General features: G+C 36.6%; 1 protein-coding gene across 5 annotated transcripts in view; it reads left to right on the forward strand.

Annotated features, from left to right (window-relative positions):
- Positions 1-18545, forward strand: part of Pik3c2a (phosphatidylinositol-4-phosphate 3-kinase catalytic subunit type 2 alpha) — a 111690-nt gene that overhangs the window by 46564 nt on the left and 46581 nt on the right. For all 5 annotated transcript variants that reach the window (XM_033764108.1, XM_010615166.2, XM_010615165.3 and 2 more), the window contains 6 exons: positions 6765-6868; positions 11452-11609; positions 14026-14146; positions 15105-15216; positions 16538-16617; positions 16935-16998. In XM_033764108.1, the coding sequence (XP_033619999.1) occupies positions 6765-6868; positions 11452-11609; positions 14026-14146; positions 15105-15216; positions 16538-16617; positions 16935-16998 (639 nt within the window). The remainder of the gene's footprint in view (positions 1-6764; positions 6869-11451; positions 11610-14025; positions 14147-15104; positions 15217-16537; positions 16618-16934; positions 16999-18545) is intronic.

Raw genomic sequence — 18545 nt, forward strand, 5'->3', positions numbered from 1 at the left:
TTTGACCCCGAACAAAAAAAAAAAAAAAATGCGCAGTGCGGGAGAGTGGATGTGGTAAATAAAATAATGGGCAGGACATCCATGGAGTAAAATAAATGTTGGATTCTGACTTAAACTTGTCATTAGAAAAGCCAGGAGATATCAAAATCTCAGACTTTAAGTTGTACAACAAAGCCACAGTAATGAAAACAGCATGGTGTATTGGCAAAAAAACAAAAACACTTGTAGATCAGTGGAACAGAATAGATGATGTAGAAACAACAGCAGGCATACTCAGCTAACTGATCTTTGACTGGGGATGGGGGGGCGCTTTGTTGGAATAAAGATAGCCTGTTTAACAAATGTACTGGGGAAACTGGCTTTCCACCTGCCCTGTATATCTCACCTGATCCATATATCTTACCATGTACTGAACTAAAATTGAAATAGATCAGAGATTTAAATATTAGAACAGAAACACAATCTGCTGGAAGGTAGAATAGGTAAAACTCTTGAAAATATAGGTGTTAGACAAAGACTTTATGAACAAAACCCCAGTCACAAAGACAATAATACAAAGGCCGGGTGTGGTGATTGCACACCTGTAATCACAGCACTTGGGAGGCTGAGGCTGAGGCAGGAGGATCGCTGTGAGTTGGAGGCCAGCCTGGGCTTTATAGTGAGTTCCAGGTCAGTCTCAACTACATAGTGAGACCCTGTCTCAAAAAACCAAAAAGAATATAATACAAAGAATCAACAAATTGGGGGTTGGGGATTTAGCTCAGTGGTTCTGCCCCCTGCCTCAAAAAGTGCAAGGTCTCGAGTTCAATCCCCGGTACCAAAACAAAACAAAACAAAAAAAAGAAACAAAAAGAACACCACACATTAATTTCCATTAGCTGGGGATTTAGTTCAGTGGTTCTGGCGCCTGCCTTAGAAGCACAAGGACCTGAGTTCAATCCCTGGTACCAAAAGAAAAAAAAAAAAAAAAAAAAAAAAAAAAAAAAGAATCAACAAATTAGGATCACATCAGATAAAAAAGCTTCTGCACAGGAAACCACCAAAAGCGTAAACAGACAACCTACAGGGTGGGAAAAAAAATTTTGCCAGCTACTCCTCAGACAGAGGACTAATATCTAGAATATATAAAGAACTAAAAAAAGAAAATCAGACCCCCTCCAAAAAAATTTAAAGACCCGATCCAAAAATGGGCATCTGAAATGAACAGACACTTTTCAGATGAAGAAATACAAATGGCCAATAAGTACATGAAAAAATGCTCAACCTCACCGATCATTTGAGAAATGCAAAATTAAAACAATCCTGAGATTTCATCTCACTCCAGAAAGAATGGCTATCATCAGGAAATCGACAAATAACTGACAGGAGTGGTGGACACACCTGTAATCCCAGCTCTCTGGAGGCTGAGGCAGGAGGGTCAGCTCGAGTTCAAGGCCAGCCTGAGTCATATAGACCCTGCCCCAGGGGAAAAAAAGAAAGAAATCAATCAATAGGAAATGCTCGCAAGGATGCAGGGGAAAAGGAACCCTTCTCCATTGTTGATGGGAGTGCAAATTGGTACAACCACTATGAAAAGCAGTATGGAGTTTCCTCAAAGAAATAAAACTAGAGGCTCCATTTGACCCAGTTATTCCTTTCCAGGTATCTTCCAGAAAGAGTTCAAGACATCATATTACAGTGATACATGCATTCTCATATTTATATTAGCACAGTTTATAATAGCCAAATCTCAGAAGCAGCCTGTAAGCCATCAACTAGACGAATGAACAAAGAAAATGTGGTATTTATATACTACTTTGCCATAAATCAGGGGCATTTTTAAGCAAATGGAAGCACCTGAAGATCATAGTCTTAAGTGAAATAAATCAGGCACACAAGTTTAAATATTGGATTACTTCACTTGTGTGAGATTTCCAAAGTACTGTATAAATTTTAAGCAAAATGGGGGAAATATACTAGGAATTAGGAATAATTTGTTCAAATGTGAAGGGGAATAAGAGATGGCAGAAAAGGGAGGGAAGAAGGGAAAAGGGATTTTTAAAAAAAGGAATTGAAAGAAAAAATGGAGATAGCTTTTGTAAATCTGGAAAGGAAGAAGGGTTGGAAGGAGGGCAGGGAAAGGGGACCAAAAAATTAAGATGTGATATGTGCATGTACACATTCCCCATGATGAATATAATCATGTACTGCAGACATATAGTAATAAAAAAAATGAAAAAAACCCTGCCATTAGATAGAGCTGTATAATTGAAGTACATCAATTTGCCATTTTAAAGCTTGCCAACATGGCCCATGCTTGTAGTCTCAGCACTCAGGAGGCTGAGGCAGGGGGAACCCTGTGAGTTCAAGGCCAGCCTGGGCTACATAGTGAATTCAAGACCACCTGAACTACATAGCAAGGCCCTGTCTCCAAAAGCAAAACAAAGTGACCCAGCTATTCCCCTACTGGATATCGTTCCAAAAGAATTAAAGCAGTCATACCACAGTGATACATGTGTACCTATGTTCACAGCAGCACAGTTTGTAATAGCTAAAATTTGCAAACAGCCCAATTGCCCATCAACTGGAGACTGGATAAAGAAAAACATTTTTGTATATAAAATGGATACTACTCATAAAGAATGAGAAATGAACACATACTGAGGTGATACTCTTTAAGTGAAATAAATGGGATACATGTGTAAATACCAAATAGTTTCTCTGATGTGAGAAACAAAGTGTAAATAAGGATCAAAAGGCATAATAGATACTGTGAAATAGGAAAAGGTCCAAAGGGGGAAGAGGAAGCGAGAGGGGTTGGAGAAAAGGAAAGAAAGGAATGGAATATGAGAAAATGACAAAACTGAAACAAAGTCTTTGTAAATGGGGAGGGGTGGAGGGGTTGAAGGGAGGGCAGGAAAATGGAGAAAAAATAAGAAAACAAAGATTATGTAAAGATACAGATTTCCAAAGATGAATGTCATTAGATTGTATACATAAATTGTACCAATAAAATTAATTTTTAAAAATTTTAGAATCAGCCTTATTGCTCATCAGTAGCTGAATAGATAAAGAAAAAATAATGATGATGATGTCAGCCAACAGGTTCAGCTTGTTGCTTTCACTTACTGATAGGGTTTTGAGGTGAGTCTGCAAGCACTTATTGTGGTTTCTGTGCAGTCAGATCTCTCTGCTAGTATTAATCTATTTTTGCAGCCACTCCTCAGTGCTAGCTATCATCACTGCATTAGCTTCCCCTCACATCATTAGGCATTAGATTCTCTTAAAGGAATGCCACCTCGATTCCTCATATGCACAGCCCACAGTGGGGTTCATGCTTGAGAATCTCATGCTCCCTCTGATCTGATAAGAGGTGGAGCACAGGTAGTGATGCAAACAGTGGGGAGCAGCTTTAAGTATAGCTGAGTCTCCCTTGCTCATCCACTGCTCACCTCCCACTGTGTGGCCCAGTTCTTAACACACCAGGGACTGATAATTTGTTTTAGAGGAGTATAAAACATTCAACAAATTGAACCAGTGGCTGAATGACTTCTAAACTGGATATGAAGTTCTATAAAATAAACAAAATTCCATATTTGTCCTCTAGGACCTTTCCTATTAAGGTACATATAAAATGATGTAACGATAAGATGTTTGGTTCTGACTAAGTAGTACTTACAGGGGCTGGAGGAAGGAATTGATTCATATTGAGTAATCATGGAAGGCATTATAGATGATGGGGCATTCACTGGGCCTGCCTTAAAGAATATTTTTTTTAGCCAGGGATGGTGATGTTTACCTGTGATCCCAGCTGATATTCTTGAAAGCTGAGACAGAATGATTCCAAGTTTGAGCCTAGTGTGGATGACTGCTAAGTGAAACACCCTGTGTCAAAATAAAAAGGGAGTGGGGACATAGGGCAAGAGCCCTGGGCTTTTATCCCTAGTGCCCCCCCAACACGTATTGACATATTGTGAGGGTAGATTAAGAGGAAGACATTTCAAGCAAAGAGAAAAGGTTCAGAGACAGGATACAACCCATTTGTATTTTATATGAACAGGATTTGATTGAGACTAACAGGAACATAGTATTGTTTTGAGAAGTTCTGGAAAATAAGATTGGATTAAACTGTGGCTGATTTGGAATATCAGCAGAGGCTTTCGGAAATACCAAATCCTGTTCTTTAGAGTGGTATAATCTGTTTGCTACTGTGCTTGTTTCTTTGACACAGATTAATGTATGATTGGTAACTCTCAATTGATGTTAATATAACAGGAAAGTGCCACTAGTTCAAACATAACTTTCTCAGCATATTAACATTTTGAAGCAATCAATACCTTACAACTTAAGAAAAAGGTTGAACAACATACAAACATGTTAAAGACACAAAATGCTGCAGAAGTGTTCTCTTTATTGAAAATTAGAAATGGTTTCAGGCTAAGGATGTAGCTCAGCTGGTAGGGAACTTGCCCACCATGCCCAGGGCCCTATGTTCAGTCCCTAGAACCACACATGCTCACCTACATAAGTGCATGGTTTCATATTCCACAGTGTTAAAACTGTTTAGTGAGGCCTGGCATGGTGCACACCTGTAATCCTAGCACTTGGGAGGCTGAGGTGGGGGATCGTTGCGAGTTCAAGGCCAGCCTGAACTATATAATGAGGCCCTGTCTAAAAAAAAAAAAAAAAAATCGGGGCCGGGGATTTAGGTCAGTGGTTCATTGGCCTGCCTTGCAAGTGCAAGGACCCGAGTTCAATTCCCAGTACCCCCCCAAAAAAACTAATGAAATAGCAAATGTAGACGAAGAAGCTATGACTTCTCCCTTTGAATTAAGAACTTTTCTATTGGTTGGGTGAATTCTTTTTTTTTTTTTTTTTTTTTTTTTTTGGTACCGGGGATCGAACTCGGGTCCTTGCACTTGCAAGGCAGGCCACCGAACTGCTGAGCTAAATCCCCAGCCCATGGGTGAATTCTTCTACACTTTGTGTTATACTTTATCTTCATTGCAGTTGGTCTTGATGGGAAGCAAATGTATAGAAGAATCCCATTTTAAATGAGGAGGTAAGAGCCCCATGGTGTTACATGCCAATCAAAGACCATAATGCTTGGTGCAAATGGGCGTGGATACTTTGTGCTAATATTCTTATAAAGACTTTTTATTGTTTTAGTTAAAACTTTAGTTGTTTTACGATAGTTTTCAATAGTCTTCCTTAACTCTCTTTTTTTTCAAGAGCCCTATTATTTTTAGTTGTGATTTTGTGAACTCTTAAGGTCTCCCGACCCTCAAACGGCCCCTCCCCACGTGCTCCCAAATATTTATATCACATTTTATTTGGGGGGAGTACCAGGGATTGAACTCGGGTACTTGTATTTGCAAGGCAGGTGCCAGAACCACTGAGCTAAATCCCTAGCCCTATATCACATTTTAGAAGAAAGGACTCTTGCCACATTTTACAAATAGAAAACTTGTAAAGGAATTGCCCTAATTTTTCAGTTTAATCACAATCTTCTTAGCTAGTTGTGATGATGCATACCTGTATTCTCAGCTATTCAAGAGGCCAAGGCAGGAAGATCACAAATTTGAGGCCAAAGCAAGGCTCTGTCTCAAAAAGATGTAAATTAAAAAGTTCTTGTTTGCCATGGCCATTGAAGTCTACTATAGCTCTTGAAATTTATATACTGTTTTTATTTCCTTAGTTTTGAATTGTGAATGTTCCCATTTTATTTTTAAAAGAAATTTATGTACATGTAAATTTATGCCAAACCAAGTTTTTTTTGGTTGGTTGGTTGTTTGGGTTTTTTTTAGTTCTGTTTTTTTTTTTTTTTTTTTTTTTTTTTTTTTTTTTTTATTTTTTTTTTTTTTTTTTTTTTTTTTTTGTACCTGGGATCAAACTCGGGTTTTTGTGCCCGTGAAGCAGGCGCTGGAACCACTGAGCTAAATCCCCAGCCCCCAAATCAAATATTTTTATGTAGTGTATCAATGTATCAAAATACCTCTAAATGGGGCCGGGGATTTACCTCAGTGGTTTTGCTGCCTGCCTCACAAGTGCAAGGTCCAGAGTTTGATCCCCAATATAAAGAAATTAAAAAAACTCTAGTGAACTCTTTTTGGCTCTTTTGGGGTAGTAAATTGATGTTACAAACAAAATTTGGCCAGATTTAACTTTTAAAGGACTATAGGATATTTATGTAAGTTTATTTACATAGAGAAAATGCCTACTTACTCCTTAAAACACATTTTCTTACCTAAAGTATTTTCTTAAACTATGGGGCCTAAGTTGAATATATAGATATATAGAATCCCTGATTTACTAGCGGAGTCTTGGTGTGATCGCTTCACTTTCTTAAAATAGAAGGTATCCTTTAATTTTAATCAGCTGTTAACTTACTGAAGCGTTCGTTTCAGTAATATTTTGAATGGGAAAAAAATCTAGCATTCCATACTTACTTCTTAATACTGCCTGTTTCTACTTTTGAGCAAGTAAAACCAATGAATTTAAAATAAGGCTCAGTTTGGGCTGGGGATTTAGCTCAGTGGTTCCACCGCCTGCCTCACAAGCGGAAGAGCTGGAGTTCTATCCTTGGTATCAAAAAAAAAAATAAAAGGCTCAGTTGGTATTTTACAAAGATAGAAATACATAATTTATAATTTTGTTACTGATAGAATTCATTTTATCTCCATAACTTTGTATATACTTTCATAAAGACATGTTTGTGCTATGCTACTATGCAGCATTGTAGAGATCTTTCACCTTGAAAATAAAAACACTTTTTTTAATTACAGAAAGACTCAAATGGGACCAGTAGTTTGCGAACTGAAAGTTCTCTTCTGCAAGAAATTGAAGTACAGAGTGAGGAGGTGGCAGCTTTTTGTCAATCCATTGCAAAGTAAGGGACTTTTCTTTCTAAATTATGGATTCCCTAAGTTACATGCTCAATTTAAAAATAACTTGAAGCTAGGTGTGGTGAAATAAGGCTGTATCCCAAGGGAACAAAATCTGCTACCTAAGGTAAGGAAAGTTGATATGCAGTGGGAGACTTATTTTGAATCTAGTGTTTTCCCAGTGTGCTCTGTTTTAATTGTAGCAGGGTTGCTCATTCCCAGATAGTGTATACGATTGTTTTGGTACACATTGTTGTGGTTAATGGTTTTTGAGATAATCTTTAACTTGTTTGGGAATCTGTTATATTTTACCCAGTTTCTTAAATTTCTCCCCCAAACAAGCTCTGTACACTTCATTAGATTGTGTTAACTGTTTTTTGTTTACACTAGACTCTATGATACACACCTATCTCCAATTCAAATCTTAAAGAGTTTTCACCACTTAGTTACAATGATGACAGTAGTCTACGCCCCACTCCCATCTGTGAAGCAATATATTCCAAGACCCTTAGTGGATGCCTGAAGTTAGATAATATCCATATCCAACCCTATATCTACCACACTTCATATATATATATGAACTCAGGTCCCTGCGCTTGCAAGGCAGGCGTCGGAACCACTCAGCTAAATCCCCGGCCCCTGTTTAAGCTTATTAATTAAGTTGTTAATTAAGTATCATCTTGATTGGCTTAGGAGTTTCCTTGAAGATTAGTAAGGCACTCTTCTTTGTGTGCCTGAGTGGGTTGTAGAGGCATGACCTTGAGCGCTGTATCTGTCTCTGGCCCTTTTCTCTCTGGCACTGTTTTCCTGTTCTACTTCCTGACAACCATGAACTAAACATCTTTGTTTCACCATGCCTTTCTGCCTTGGAGCCTTCTGCCTTCTGCCTTCTCCCTGCATTGGAGCCAGCCAACCATAGATTAAAACCTCTCAAAATGTGAGCTAAATAAACCTTTCCTCCTTTTAGTTGTGAGTGCCAGGTATTTTGTCTAGCAGTGGGAAAGCTAACTAATACAGAGGTATTTATGTTATTAGTAAGCTGCTTCTTAGCCAGCTGTGGTAGTCCACTGTATTCCCAACACTCAGGGAGGCTGAGGCATGAGAATTGGAAGTTAGACCCAGCCTAGGCAACTAACTTAGTGACTTACTGAGACCCTGTTTCAAAATAAAAAACAGTCAGGGATGTAGATCATTGTGAAGGCCCTGGGTTCAATTCCCAGTTCCAAAATTAGAAAGAAAGAAAGAAGGAAAATTAGTTAAGTGTCAGTAAGTTTTGCTTCTTCATTTGTGCTCCTTTAGGGTAAAATGAGAACTCACACACTATACCTGTCTATCTAAATGGCTTTTTAATCTCCCCCCTCATCTATCTATAATATATGTATATATAGTTCAGGTCTAATATAAGACTTTATCTCTGCATTTAATTAAATCTTATTCTAAACAATACTCTATTTCCTGTAAAGTAATGCTAATTAAAACTTTTAAAGCCCTTTTTTTTCTTTTCTCTTGACCTTATCTAGATTTTACATGATTCAGCTGTCTGAGCAGAATTTTAGCTTCACTGAGCACAAAATAAAAAAATAAGTATCAAGAAGTTTAGTATATATTTACATAGAGATACTAAATTTCTTGAACCATAGAGTCCCATTAAATAAACAAGAATTTTTTCTTTGGATGAAAGCAAGATGAAGATTTTTAGAAAAAATAAAAATTTAAAATACCTTTTTGTTATTTAAGAACATCAAACTATATATGTGGCTTATAGTGGTCATAAAAATACCTTATCTGGCCACAGTGGTGCATGTCTGTGACACTAGCTACTTGGGAGGCAGAGGCAGGAGAATCACAAGTTCCAAGGCCAATCTGGACAATTTAGTTCAGCCCTGTTTCAAACTAAAAAAGGGCTGATAGAACTCAGTGGTAGATCATTTGCCTGGCCTTTGCAAGGCTCTCTGGGTCCAGTCCTCAATGACATATGTACACAAAACAATTTCTGGTCCATTATTTAAAATGAATAATTTATTTACCTATTAATAATTTAAATTAATTATTTTTTATGTTTAAAAGTTTATAAACAATGGGCCGGAGGATTTAGCTCAGTGGGACCAATGCCTGCCTCAAAAGCGCAAAGTGTCCTGAGTTTGATCCCCTGTACCAAAAAAAAAAAAGTTTATAAACAAAACCAGAAAAACCCCAATTTTAAAGAATCTGTTATACTTTGGGTTTTATTGTTTGTAATGTTTTATAAAGCAAATCGTAAAAATAGAAATCATCAGTTTTATAGAAAAACAAAACAAATTACTGTATTTTCTGGACCTGATAGGTTTCATAGTGTCAAACATATAGAAGGGACCAATTTAAAAAACTTCTCTGGCCAGGGATTTAACTCAGTGATGCCACCACCTGCCTCACAAGCTCAAGGTCCCACATTCTATCCCTGCTACCAAAAACAAAGCAGAACAACAACAACAAAAAAACTTTTCTCAAAACAAAAAGCATCCAAGAAGGTGAGGCAGGAGAAGTGAGTTCAAGGCTAGCCTGAATTACAAAGTGAGACCCTGACTCAAAAAAACAAAAATAATAATAAAATAAAAAGAAACTTTTCTTTTTGGGCAAAGGGGGAATATATAAATTTTATGACTTTAGCTGTAGTTTGATGAACACTAGGCACATTTACATTGTTGTGTAAAAAAATAAACTCACTTTAAGAAGGCAAAGTGAAGAATTCCCCCCTCCCCAAACAAAGCCAAATTCATTGAGTGCAAAATTTATCACTGGAAGTTTTCTAAAAAATTTATTGTTTTCTGAGCTCTCAACAGTAATCTCTCCTTTTTTATTTCTTTTGTCCTCTTGTGTTTTTTTGGTTTGTTTTTGTTTTTTGAGAGAGGGTTTTGTAGTTCAGGCTGGCCTTGAATTTGCTGTGTACCCCAGGCTGGCCTCCAGCTCTAGATCCTCCTCCTGTTCAGCCTCCTGAGTTCTGTGATTATAAGCACAATTCACCATGCCAGGTTTAGAATTTCTAAACATTGAAGTCTTTATTGGAGGTAGGCAAAATTCTCAACTACTTCATATATTAGTTACTTTCATGATTTGCTGCATCTACTGCATAACATGTAGAAAACAAAACACTCTTGGGGTATAATGGCACACACCTGTAATCCCAACACTCTGGGAAGCTGAGAGGCAGGAAGATTGCAAATTTGAGCCCAGCCTGGGCATTTTAGTGACTTAGTGAGATCCTGTCTCAAAAATGAGAAGGGAAAAAAAAAAAGAGTTGTGAGGATGTAGCTCAGTGCAAAGACCCAGGGTTGAATCCTTAGAGAAAAAGAGAGGAGTGAGAGGAGAACAAGACAATCAAATTTCTAAAAATAATGTATGTCTGAAGGTCTGTTCCTATATCAGTTAAGTTTGTTGTTTATATTACTTTTTTATTATATTTCTTTTTAATATTGGATCCTTTGTGTTGCTTAAGATCATAATGCAAAAATCAGATTCATTCATTCATTCATTCATTCATTTGATAAGCTTATTATATGGTACTTACCATATCCTAGCCACTGTTTTGTAAATGGAATTCACGTTCTCATGAGTCTAGGTGAAGGGGTAAGTAGTATTACTACCCCTAGTTTACAGAGGAAGAAAATGAAGCAACAAGGACATTGAATAATTTGCCTTAAAGCACATGCTAAGTTAGTGGTAAAATCAATATTCAAATTTAGGTGATCTAATGCTAGAGTTTGTTTGTTTTGTACTGGGGATTGAACTCAGGACCTCACACTTGCGAGGCAGGTGCAGTGCCACTGAACTACGTCCCCAGTCCAGATGCTAGAGTTTTGTGCTGTTACATTTCCTACCTCCCCCAAAACTCTTTTGTCATCTCAGAACTGTTTTATTCTGTGCTTATGAGTTGAATATTTCAATCATTACAGAAACTAATGGACAATATTCCTAACATATCTCCCCCTGTCTTGATAGCAACTGTGCCAGATGAGTTATGCACCATGCCCATGGATTGAAATGTAGACTGCCTTGTTCCTATACCTTTGCGTGCCATTCTGCTGGAATAAAGGCTTTGCAGTACTATAAAAACCTATGGTCTTTTCTTTTTCCTTGTATGGCAACCACAAATAGTGTTTGTAATCAAAAGGTCCTTAAAAAAAGATTTTAAGAAGACAACAAACTTTGTTTCCCTCTGGCCATTACACTTTAGTGCTGTATTGCTTATATTATTGTAATTCGTTAAAAATGTGCCAGTTTGTGTATGGTAATGTGTGGCAGAGGAATGTGAAGCAGAGAACCCCTTTTCATACAACTTAACTAGAATGTGCCTGGGTAATGTTGATAGTGTTGCCAAAGATATCCTGGCAGTAGTTAATCTCTTCTTTCTCTTTGGATTCCTTTTATTTAAAAGGCAAATGCTGGTATTTGGAGCTTTGACAGTGGTTCATTCATTGCCATTCTCACAAGCTGCTTTAGAGTTGGACAGACACAGAATTGAGTGGCTGTAAGCATGTAAAGCCTTGTTCAGGGTCTCAAGTGCAGCTTTTTTTAAAAAAAAAGAATTTAATATCTTCTTTCTTGTGAACAGATTGAAGACCAAATTTCCATATTCCAAGCATTGCACAAATCCAGGCTATTTGTTAAGTCCAGTCACAGTGCAAAGAAATATATGTGGAGAAAATGCTAGTGTGAAGGTCTCCATTGAAATTGAAGGATTTCAGCTGCCTGTTACTTTCACTTGTGATGGTAGGTTTGGAGTTCCCCAAGTGTTTTGTTTTGCTTTGATTAGGAAGAATGTGTTTAAATTATCAATATTGGCATTTATATGACTAGTTTGCTGGGAAGGACTAACGGGAAAACAGATTACTTTTACAAAAATGCTGAGATGAAAAATGCTGGTTAGAACTTAATAATCAGTTCTTGGCCAAGGCCCAAAAGCTTTGGACAGAAAAGCTAATTATAGTCTAATTCTTTGTTTCCCTCTTATACTATGGCAAGAAAAATGCCTATTTATAAAGAGCTATCTGTGAAATTGAAGTTCTACATCTCTTGCTAATCTCAAAAGAGGAGTAATTTCTCCTTTGGTTTTAATTTGCCCTTCCAAACTTGGCACAAGCATCTTTTTTGTAGAGTCATATCACCCAAAATCTGTAGAAATAATTTTTTTAAATCTTCTTTTATTTTCTTTCAGTTTATTTTTAGAGTGTGTGTGTGTGTCTGTGTTTTGTACTAGGGATCAAACTCCGGACCTTGCACTTGCCAGGCAGGTGCTGTGCTGCTCTGAGCCACATCCTCGGCCCGTGTTTATAATTTTCATAGGATTCCAATGCAGAATAAGATCAATATTTCTTTTTCTTTTTTTTTTTATTTTGGTACCGGGCATCGAACTTGGGACCTTGCACTTGCAAGGCAAGCAGTAGAACCACTGAGGCAAATCCGTGGCCAAGATCAATATTTCTTTAGCCTAAGAATTAGTCCATTTTTTAAAATGGTTATGACTAGAAGTTTGTCCAGTATTTGGATACTTTCTTTTTGCCTTTGTACTTTGGAAGCCCCTTTGAAAAAGTATATCTTAAATGGAAGAATGTTGGTCAACTAAGTCATTCTTTTAGTTTATGAAGGAAAAGTTACTCTTTGTAAACATGCTTTATATTTTGGGCTGGGAAACTATTTCGCTCCAAGTGTGCAATAAGAATACTAAAGCTTTTTAAAAGAATGAATAAGCATTGATAGCAAGTGTTTTGATTTATATCAAATTTTTACTAACATCAAAGTATGACCTTAAAAATATGTCAAACATTTTTATAATTCATAAATATGTACATTTATAATACACATCTCAATTAAGAAATGTAACTATATTATGGTAGAAGTGAATTGTGCTCAAATTATAAATATTATATATTCACAAATACAGTTGTATAGGAGGTTATTATATGAGATAGAGCCTTTTAAGGTGAACATAGATGCTGTAAGTATACAAATAGGTCACTAAAGGTTTAGTTTTTAATGTATTATAATCTTAGTATTTGGCTTCTCTCAAGAAAGATAGTACCTGTTTGCTATATTTTTATTCTACATTGAAAAATGTGTCAAGTAAATGTCAAACATTTCAATTGATGATTCCTTTTCATTATAATGTGTTTTATGGCTGGGCGTGGTGGCACATGCCTGTAATCCCAGCACTGGGGAGGCTGAGGCAGGAGGATCACTGAGTTGGAGACCAGCCTGGGCTACATAGTGAGTTCCAGATCAGTCTCAACTGTGTAGTGAGACCTTGTCTCAAACCCCACCCCCAAAAAAAGAAAGAAAATGTGTGTTTTAAAAATTGTTTGCTGGAGGGCCAGGGATGTAGCTCAGCATAGCACTTGCCTGTGGCAAGGCCCTGAGTTTGATTCTCAGTACCCACCCCCCGAAAAAAATTGTTTGAAGGAGTCTTAATAGGGTTGTGGCTTTCTTAATTTAAGCCTGCACTGTATATGTAATGGGCATTAGCCAACACTGGGGAGTGAGGCAGGAGGATCACTGAGTTGGAGACCAGCCTGGGCTACATAGTGAGTTCCAGATCAGTCTCAACTGTGTAGTGAGACCTTGTCTCAAACCCCACCCCCAAAAAAAGAAAGAAAATGTGTGTTTTAAAAATTGTTTGCTGGAGGGCCAGGGATGTAGCTCAGCATAGCACTTGCCTGTGGCAAGGCCCTGAGTTTGATTCTCAGTACCCACCCCCCGAAAAAAATTGTTTGAAGGAGTCTTAATAGGGTTGTGGCTTTCTTAATTTAAGCCTGCACTGTATATGTAATGGGCATTAGCCACATCGAGCACTGGAAATGTTAACCTGGTTTATTGTGTGCTATAAATTCAAAATACACACTGGAGTTCAGAATCTTAGTTTTAAAGTACGGTGTTTCTATATTCATAAATTACTGATAATATGTTAAAATATTTTGGCTAGATTAGTTTAAAACATAATTAAAATTAGTTCTACCCCTTTTACTTTTTTCAGTGTGGCTACTAGAAAATTTTACATTATGTATGTGGCATACATTTGTAAGTTGCACACTTCTATTGTATAGCACTGACTAGATTGCAAGTAATATAGTCTTGGATAATTATATACTTAGAGGTAAATGAGCAAAATGAAAATGACTAATTCTTTTTGCAGTGAGTTCCACGGTAGAAATTATTATAATGCAAGCCCTTTGCTGGGTTCATGATGACTTGAATCAAGTAGATGTTGGCAACTATGTCCTAAAAGTTTGTGGTCAAGAGGAGGTGCTGCAAAAGTAAGTTTATTTAACTACTAATTGTTATCTTTAGGAATTTCATTTTTAATGGCGTAAATTAGAGATTTTCAATTTAAAGTGATAATCCAAAAATACATTGGAGCCGGGCGTGGAATCCCAGCTCTGGGGAGGCTGAGGCAGGAGGATCCCTGTGAGTTCGAGACCATCCTGGGCTCTACCTAGTGAGTTCCAGGTCAGTCTCAACTACATAGTGAGACCCTGTCTCAAAAAACAAAAATACATTGGGTTTGGCTGGGAATTTAGCTCAGTGGTTCTGCCCCCTGCCTTGCAAGTGAAAGGTCCCAAGTTTGATCCCTGGTACCAAAAACAAAACAAAACAAAAATACATTGGGTTTTGTTTAATTGAGTCATTGAATCATTATGCTTGTATTGAAATATGCTGTATCTTAAGATGTCTGGTCTGGTCTTAGTGTGGGATTTCAGAAGAAAGTAAAATGTGATACTACCTTAAAAGCTTATAGTCTTATATAGGAACAATTGTGGGTAATTGGCTAATAAATGAATATAATCTTTTTTTCTTTCTGTGAAGATTCAGTAACACTGTAGACTCCATTCTCCTTTTGTAGCATACACTGTTACTCTATTCACGGTAGTCAGCTATTATTGCCTTTTAGTTGCCTGAAATAATTGCTATATGAATCTTTCTTTAACCTGGTAATTCATTCTATCCAGCAGTTAGTCTGGTTGTTTTATAGATTCATTCTCCTAGATTACTAGAAATGGCCTGTCCCTGGTTTTATTCCTTCATTTTCTTTCTTCACCTTATTCCCACATAGAATAATTCTTCTATGTAAATGCTCACATTTGGTTAAAAAACTATCTGTGTATTTTACCATTCTTTTCCATTTCTGATGCAGATTGATATTTTACCCTCACCTTCTAATAAGTTCTAATTTGAATAGGATAACACTGGTGAATGATTAATATATTTTAACAGCAACCATTGCCTTGGAAGTCATGAACATATTCAAAACTGTCGAAAATGGGACGCAGAGATCAAATTACAACTCTTGACCTTCAGTGCATTGTGCCAGAATCTAGCCCGAACAGTAAGTATGTGTGTACCTTATAACTGAATTGCCCTTGCTGAATCTGAACTATTCTGCTAATTAGCCAATTTTCAGTTTGTATGTTTTCTAAGATTTTTGGGATGAACTAGGGTAATTACTAGTTATTCCCATTAGTTATTTTTTTCTCAGCAGGTGGAGGGAGATTTTCAATCACAGAGGTTTAGGAAGCATATTTTCTCAGAGCTAGAGGTATAATAGAAAATAAAAATGTAGGAATTAAGGGTTTTTTTTTGTTTGTCTGTTTGCATGTTTTTTAATACCTGGAATTGAACTCGGCTCCTTGCACTTGCGAGGCAGGCAGCAGAAGCCCTGAGCTATTTGTAATAATTATATATAAGATAATCACTTCAGGGTCAGTCAAGAAGAAATGGGGAAGACAATGTTGTTGGATACTAACAATGTGTTGGAGGAAAAAAAAAAAGATCCATCTTGGGTCTTGCACCAGATTGGCCAATCATTTCTTACAAAGTGAAAATTCATTCTTAGTTTTAAAATTTCAGTACTTTCTTCTGAAGTTAAAGCAAAGTAAAATGCGGCCAGGGATTTATTTAGCTAAGTGGTGCTGCCACCTTCCCCACAAGCTCAAGGTCCTGAGTTCCATCCCTGGTACCAAAAATAAATAGATAGATAGATAGCAAAGTAAAATGTAGGAAATACAGCCATCCTTTGTAAGATCTCCTTTACTTTTACTAAAAACAAAAAACAAAAAACATACATGATTAATTTATAAGTTAATTTTTAAACTATAAAGAGACATTCATTTAGTAGAGTTTTGGGATAAGTAGTCATTTTTCCTTTTTTTTGTTTTTCCTTTGTTTAGTAGGGTCTTGTTTCTCTAGGTTAGGCAGAATTTACTTCAGTTGGATAGAAACTTTCACAAAATTCATTACCTTTTGGCAATCATTGGTAATTTTTCAGTCTCTTAAGGAATGATGTGTTTATACATTTACATAGAAGACCAGTAGTACCTGTTTTGTTAGGGTCAGCTCAGAATGGGAGGAAACATGATTATTATGAGAAAAAATAAAGCACAATTTCAGATGATCTCTTCCCTATCAGGTCCTTATCCTAGTTTTTGCTTTAAAGGGCTATTTTCTTACCAGAAAGTAGACTTAAAAGCATTTATATTTCCCATTTGAAAAATAATTCTTTTTTAAAACAATATTGACTCATTTTCTAAGTCAATAATAATATTTAATTTTGGCACCATTTTATTTTCAGTTCTGAAAAGTCAATTTAGTTTCATAGACCAAAGAGTGCATTGGATTTTTTTTAAACACCTGTATATATGTTTGTTTAGGCAGAAGATGATGAAACACCTGTGGATTTAAACAAATACCTGTATCAAATAGAAAAACCTTATAAAGAAGTCATGACAAGGTATAGCATCTAAAACATTAATTATAGGTTTTTAAATTTTATTTTGAAGCCAAGTATGATAGTGCACACCTGTAATCCTAGCACTTGGGAGGCTGAGATAGGAGGATCACCATGGGTTCAAGGCCAGCCTGGGCTACATAGTGAGTTCAAGGCTAGCCTGAACTACATAGTTGAGACCCTGTCTCAAAAAACAAAAATAAATAAATAAATACAAAAACCAGAAACTTAATTTTGGATGTGAGTACATTTATTTTGATGATTAGAGTAATTATTTTGTATTATTATCCTTTAGTACAATAACTATTCTTTTATTTCAGACACCCTGTTGAAGAACTCTTAGATTCTTACCACAGCCAAGTGGAACTGGCTCTTCAAATTGAAGTAAGTTTTAATTCACATTTTGCCATAATGTCAAAAATTTTGTCTCTTAAGTACTAGTGTTGCATTAGATTAAATATTTTGAGGCTTCTTAAACTATTCTTGGTGGCAATATGTGATGTCTTCTTTTTTGGCCCAGCTTATTCCCAAAACTTCTTAGTAATGCTTGAGTCTACATATTAATTCTCATTTCAGCTTTGTTACTGAGAGAAACCTCAGTTGAATTCAAAAATTTAATTCGGTTCAATTTGGATGCTTCCTATATGGTAGATGACTGGCATTATGCTAATGAATGATCTAGTTCTTTTCTGTCAATAATTTAGAAAACCAGTGGTGGAGGATTTAAGCAAAATTGTAATGCAGTATTATAAATGTAGCAGAGTACATTGGGGTTCTTTGGGATACCAAACACAATTTAAACATCCAAGGAAGGTTTCTTAGATGAGATACTGCCTGGTGAACTCTTAAGCAGTGTGCATTAGCCAGAAAAAAAGATGAGAAGGACATAACAGTGTATCCTTATGCCTGGTATACATGTAATTACACCAGTTCTGTAATAGTAAGTATAAAGTGAAGTGGGGGAGGTGCTATTAGAGATAGTCAGGCATTAGATTACCACATTGCAGCTCATGTTAAGACGCTTTGCTTTATCATCTAGGTCAGGTGACCACATCAAGTACACTTTCTGTTTTGTAAATAATTGTTTTTAACACAGCCATACCCATTTTTTCATATTATCTGCTGTCATTTTCATTTGTACTCCAGCACTAGAGTTGAGTAGTTAGAACAGACACTGTATGTCCTGCAAAGCCTGAACTATTTATTTATAGAAAACATTAGCTGACCTCTGCCATAGCCATCTAAGGTGTTTTTAGTCTTAAGTGGATGTAGGGTGGAGTGGGTGATATTTTTGTCTGTGTTCTGAAATGACTCTGGCCTTATTATGGAAGTTAGACTTAAGAGTGGCAGAATTGCTTTTACAGAGACTGCTTAGGAAGGTTTTTTATGGTAGTCCAGGTGAAAAATAGTAAGCATGGTGAAAGTAAAAGGAGGGGGACTGATAAACAATATTTCGGAGATAAAATTGGTAAGATTTTGGTAGGTGATAGAGTATGAGAAAAAAGTAGGATGGCTTTCAGATTTCTAGCTATTATTACCACTTAAATTTTAGCATATCAGTGTATTAATTTATTCGTAAATATTGACTGAATATCTCCTCACTGTTAAGCAGTAGTATAGATGCTAAGGATACAACAATGAACACAGAATTCCCTGGCCTCAGAGAGTACATTCTAGTTGGAGGAAATGGACAGTGAAAAAAACTAAGGCATGTTGTTATAGGTGGTGCTATAGGGAAAAGTATAGGATGAGGGTAGGTAATGCAGTAATTGCAAACAAGTCAGTCAGAGAAGATCTCATTGAGAAGATGATTTAGAGTGAAGAATTGGAGCAGGGAGAGAGGGGAGAAGCTGTTTGGGTTTCTGGGCAAGTCCCATACCTGGAAGAAGGGACAGTAAGTATAAAGGCCTGAGGAGGGAGTGTACCTAATA

The sequence above is a fragment of the Fukomys damarensis genome, unplaced genomic scaffold, assembly GCF_012274545.1.
Source record: "Fukomys damarensis isolate Sample0158 unplaced genomic scaffold, DMR_v1.0_HiC HiC_scaffold_16, whole genome shotgun sequence".
Lineage (NCBI taxonomy): Eukaryota > Metazoa > Chordata > Mammalia > Rodentia > Bathyergidae > Fukomys > Fukomys damarensis.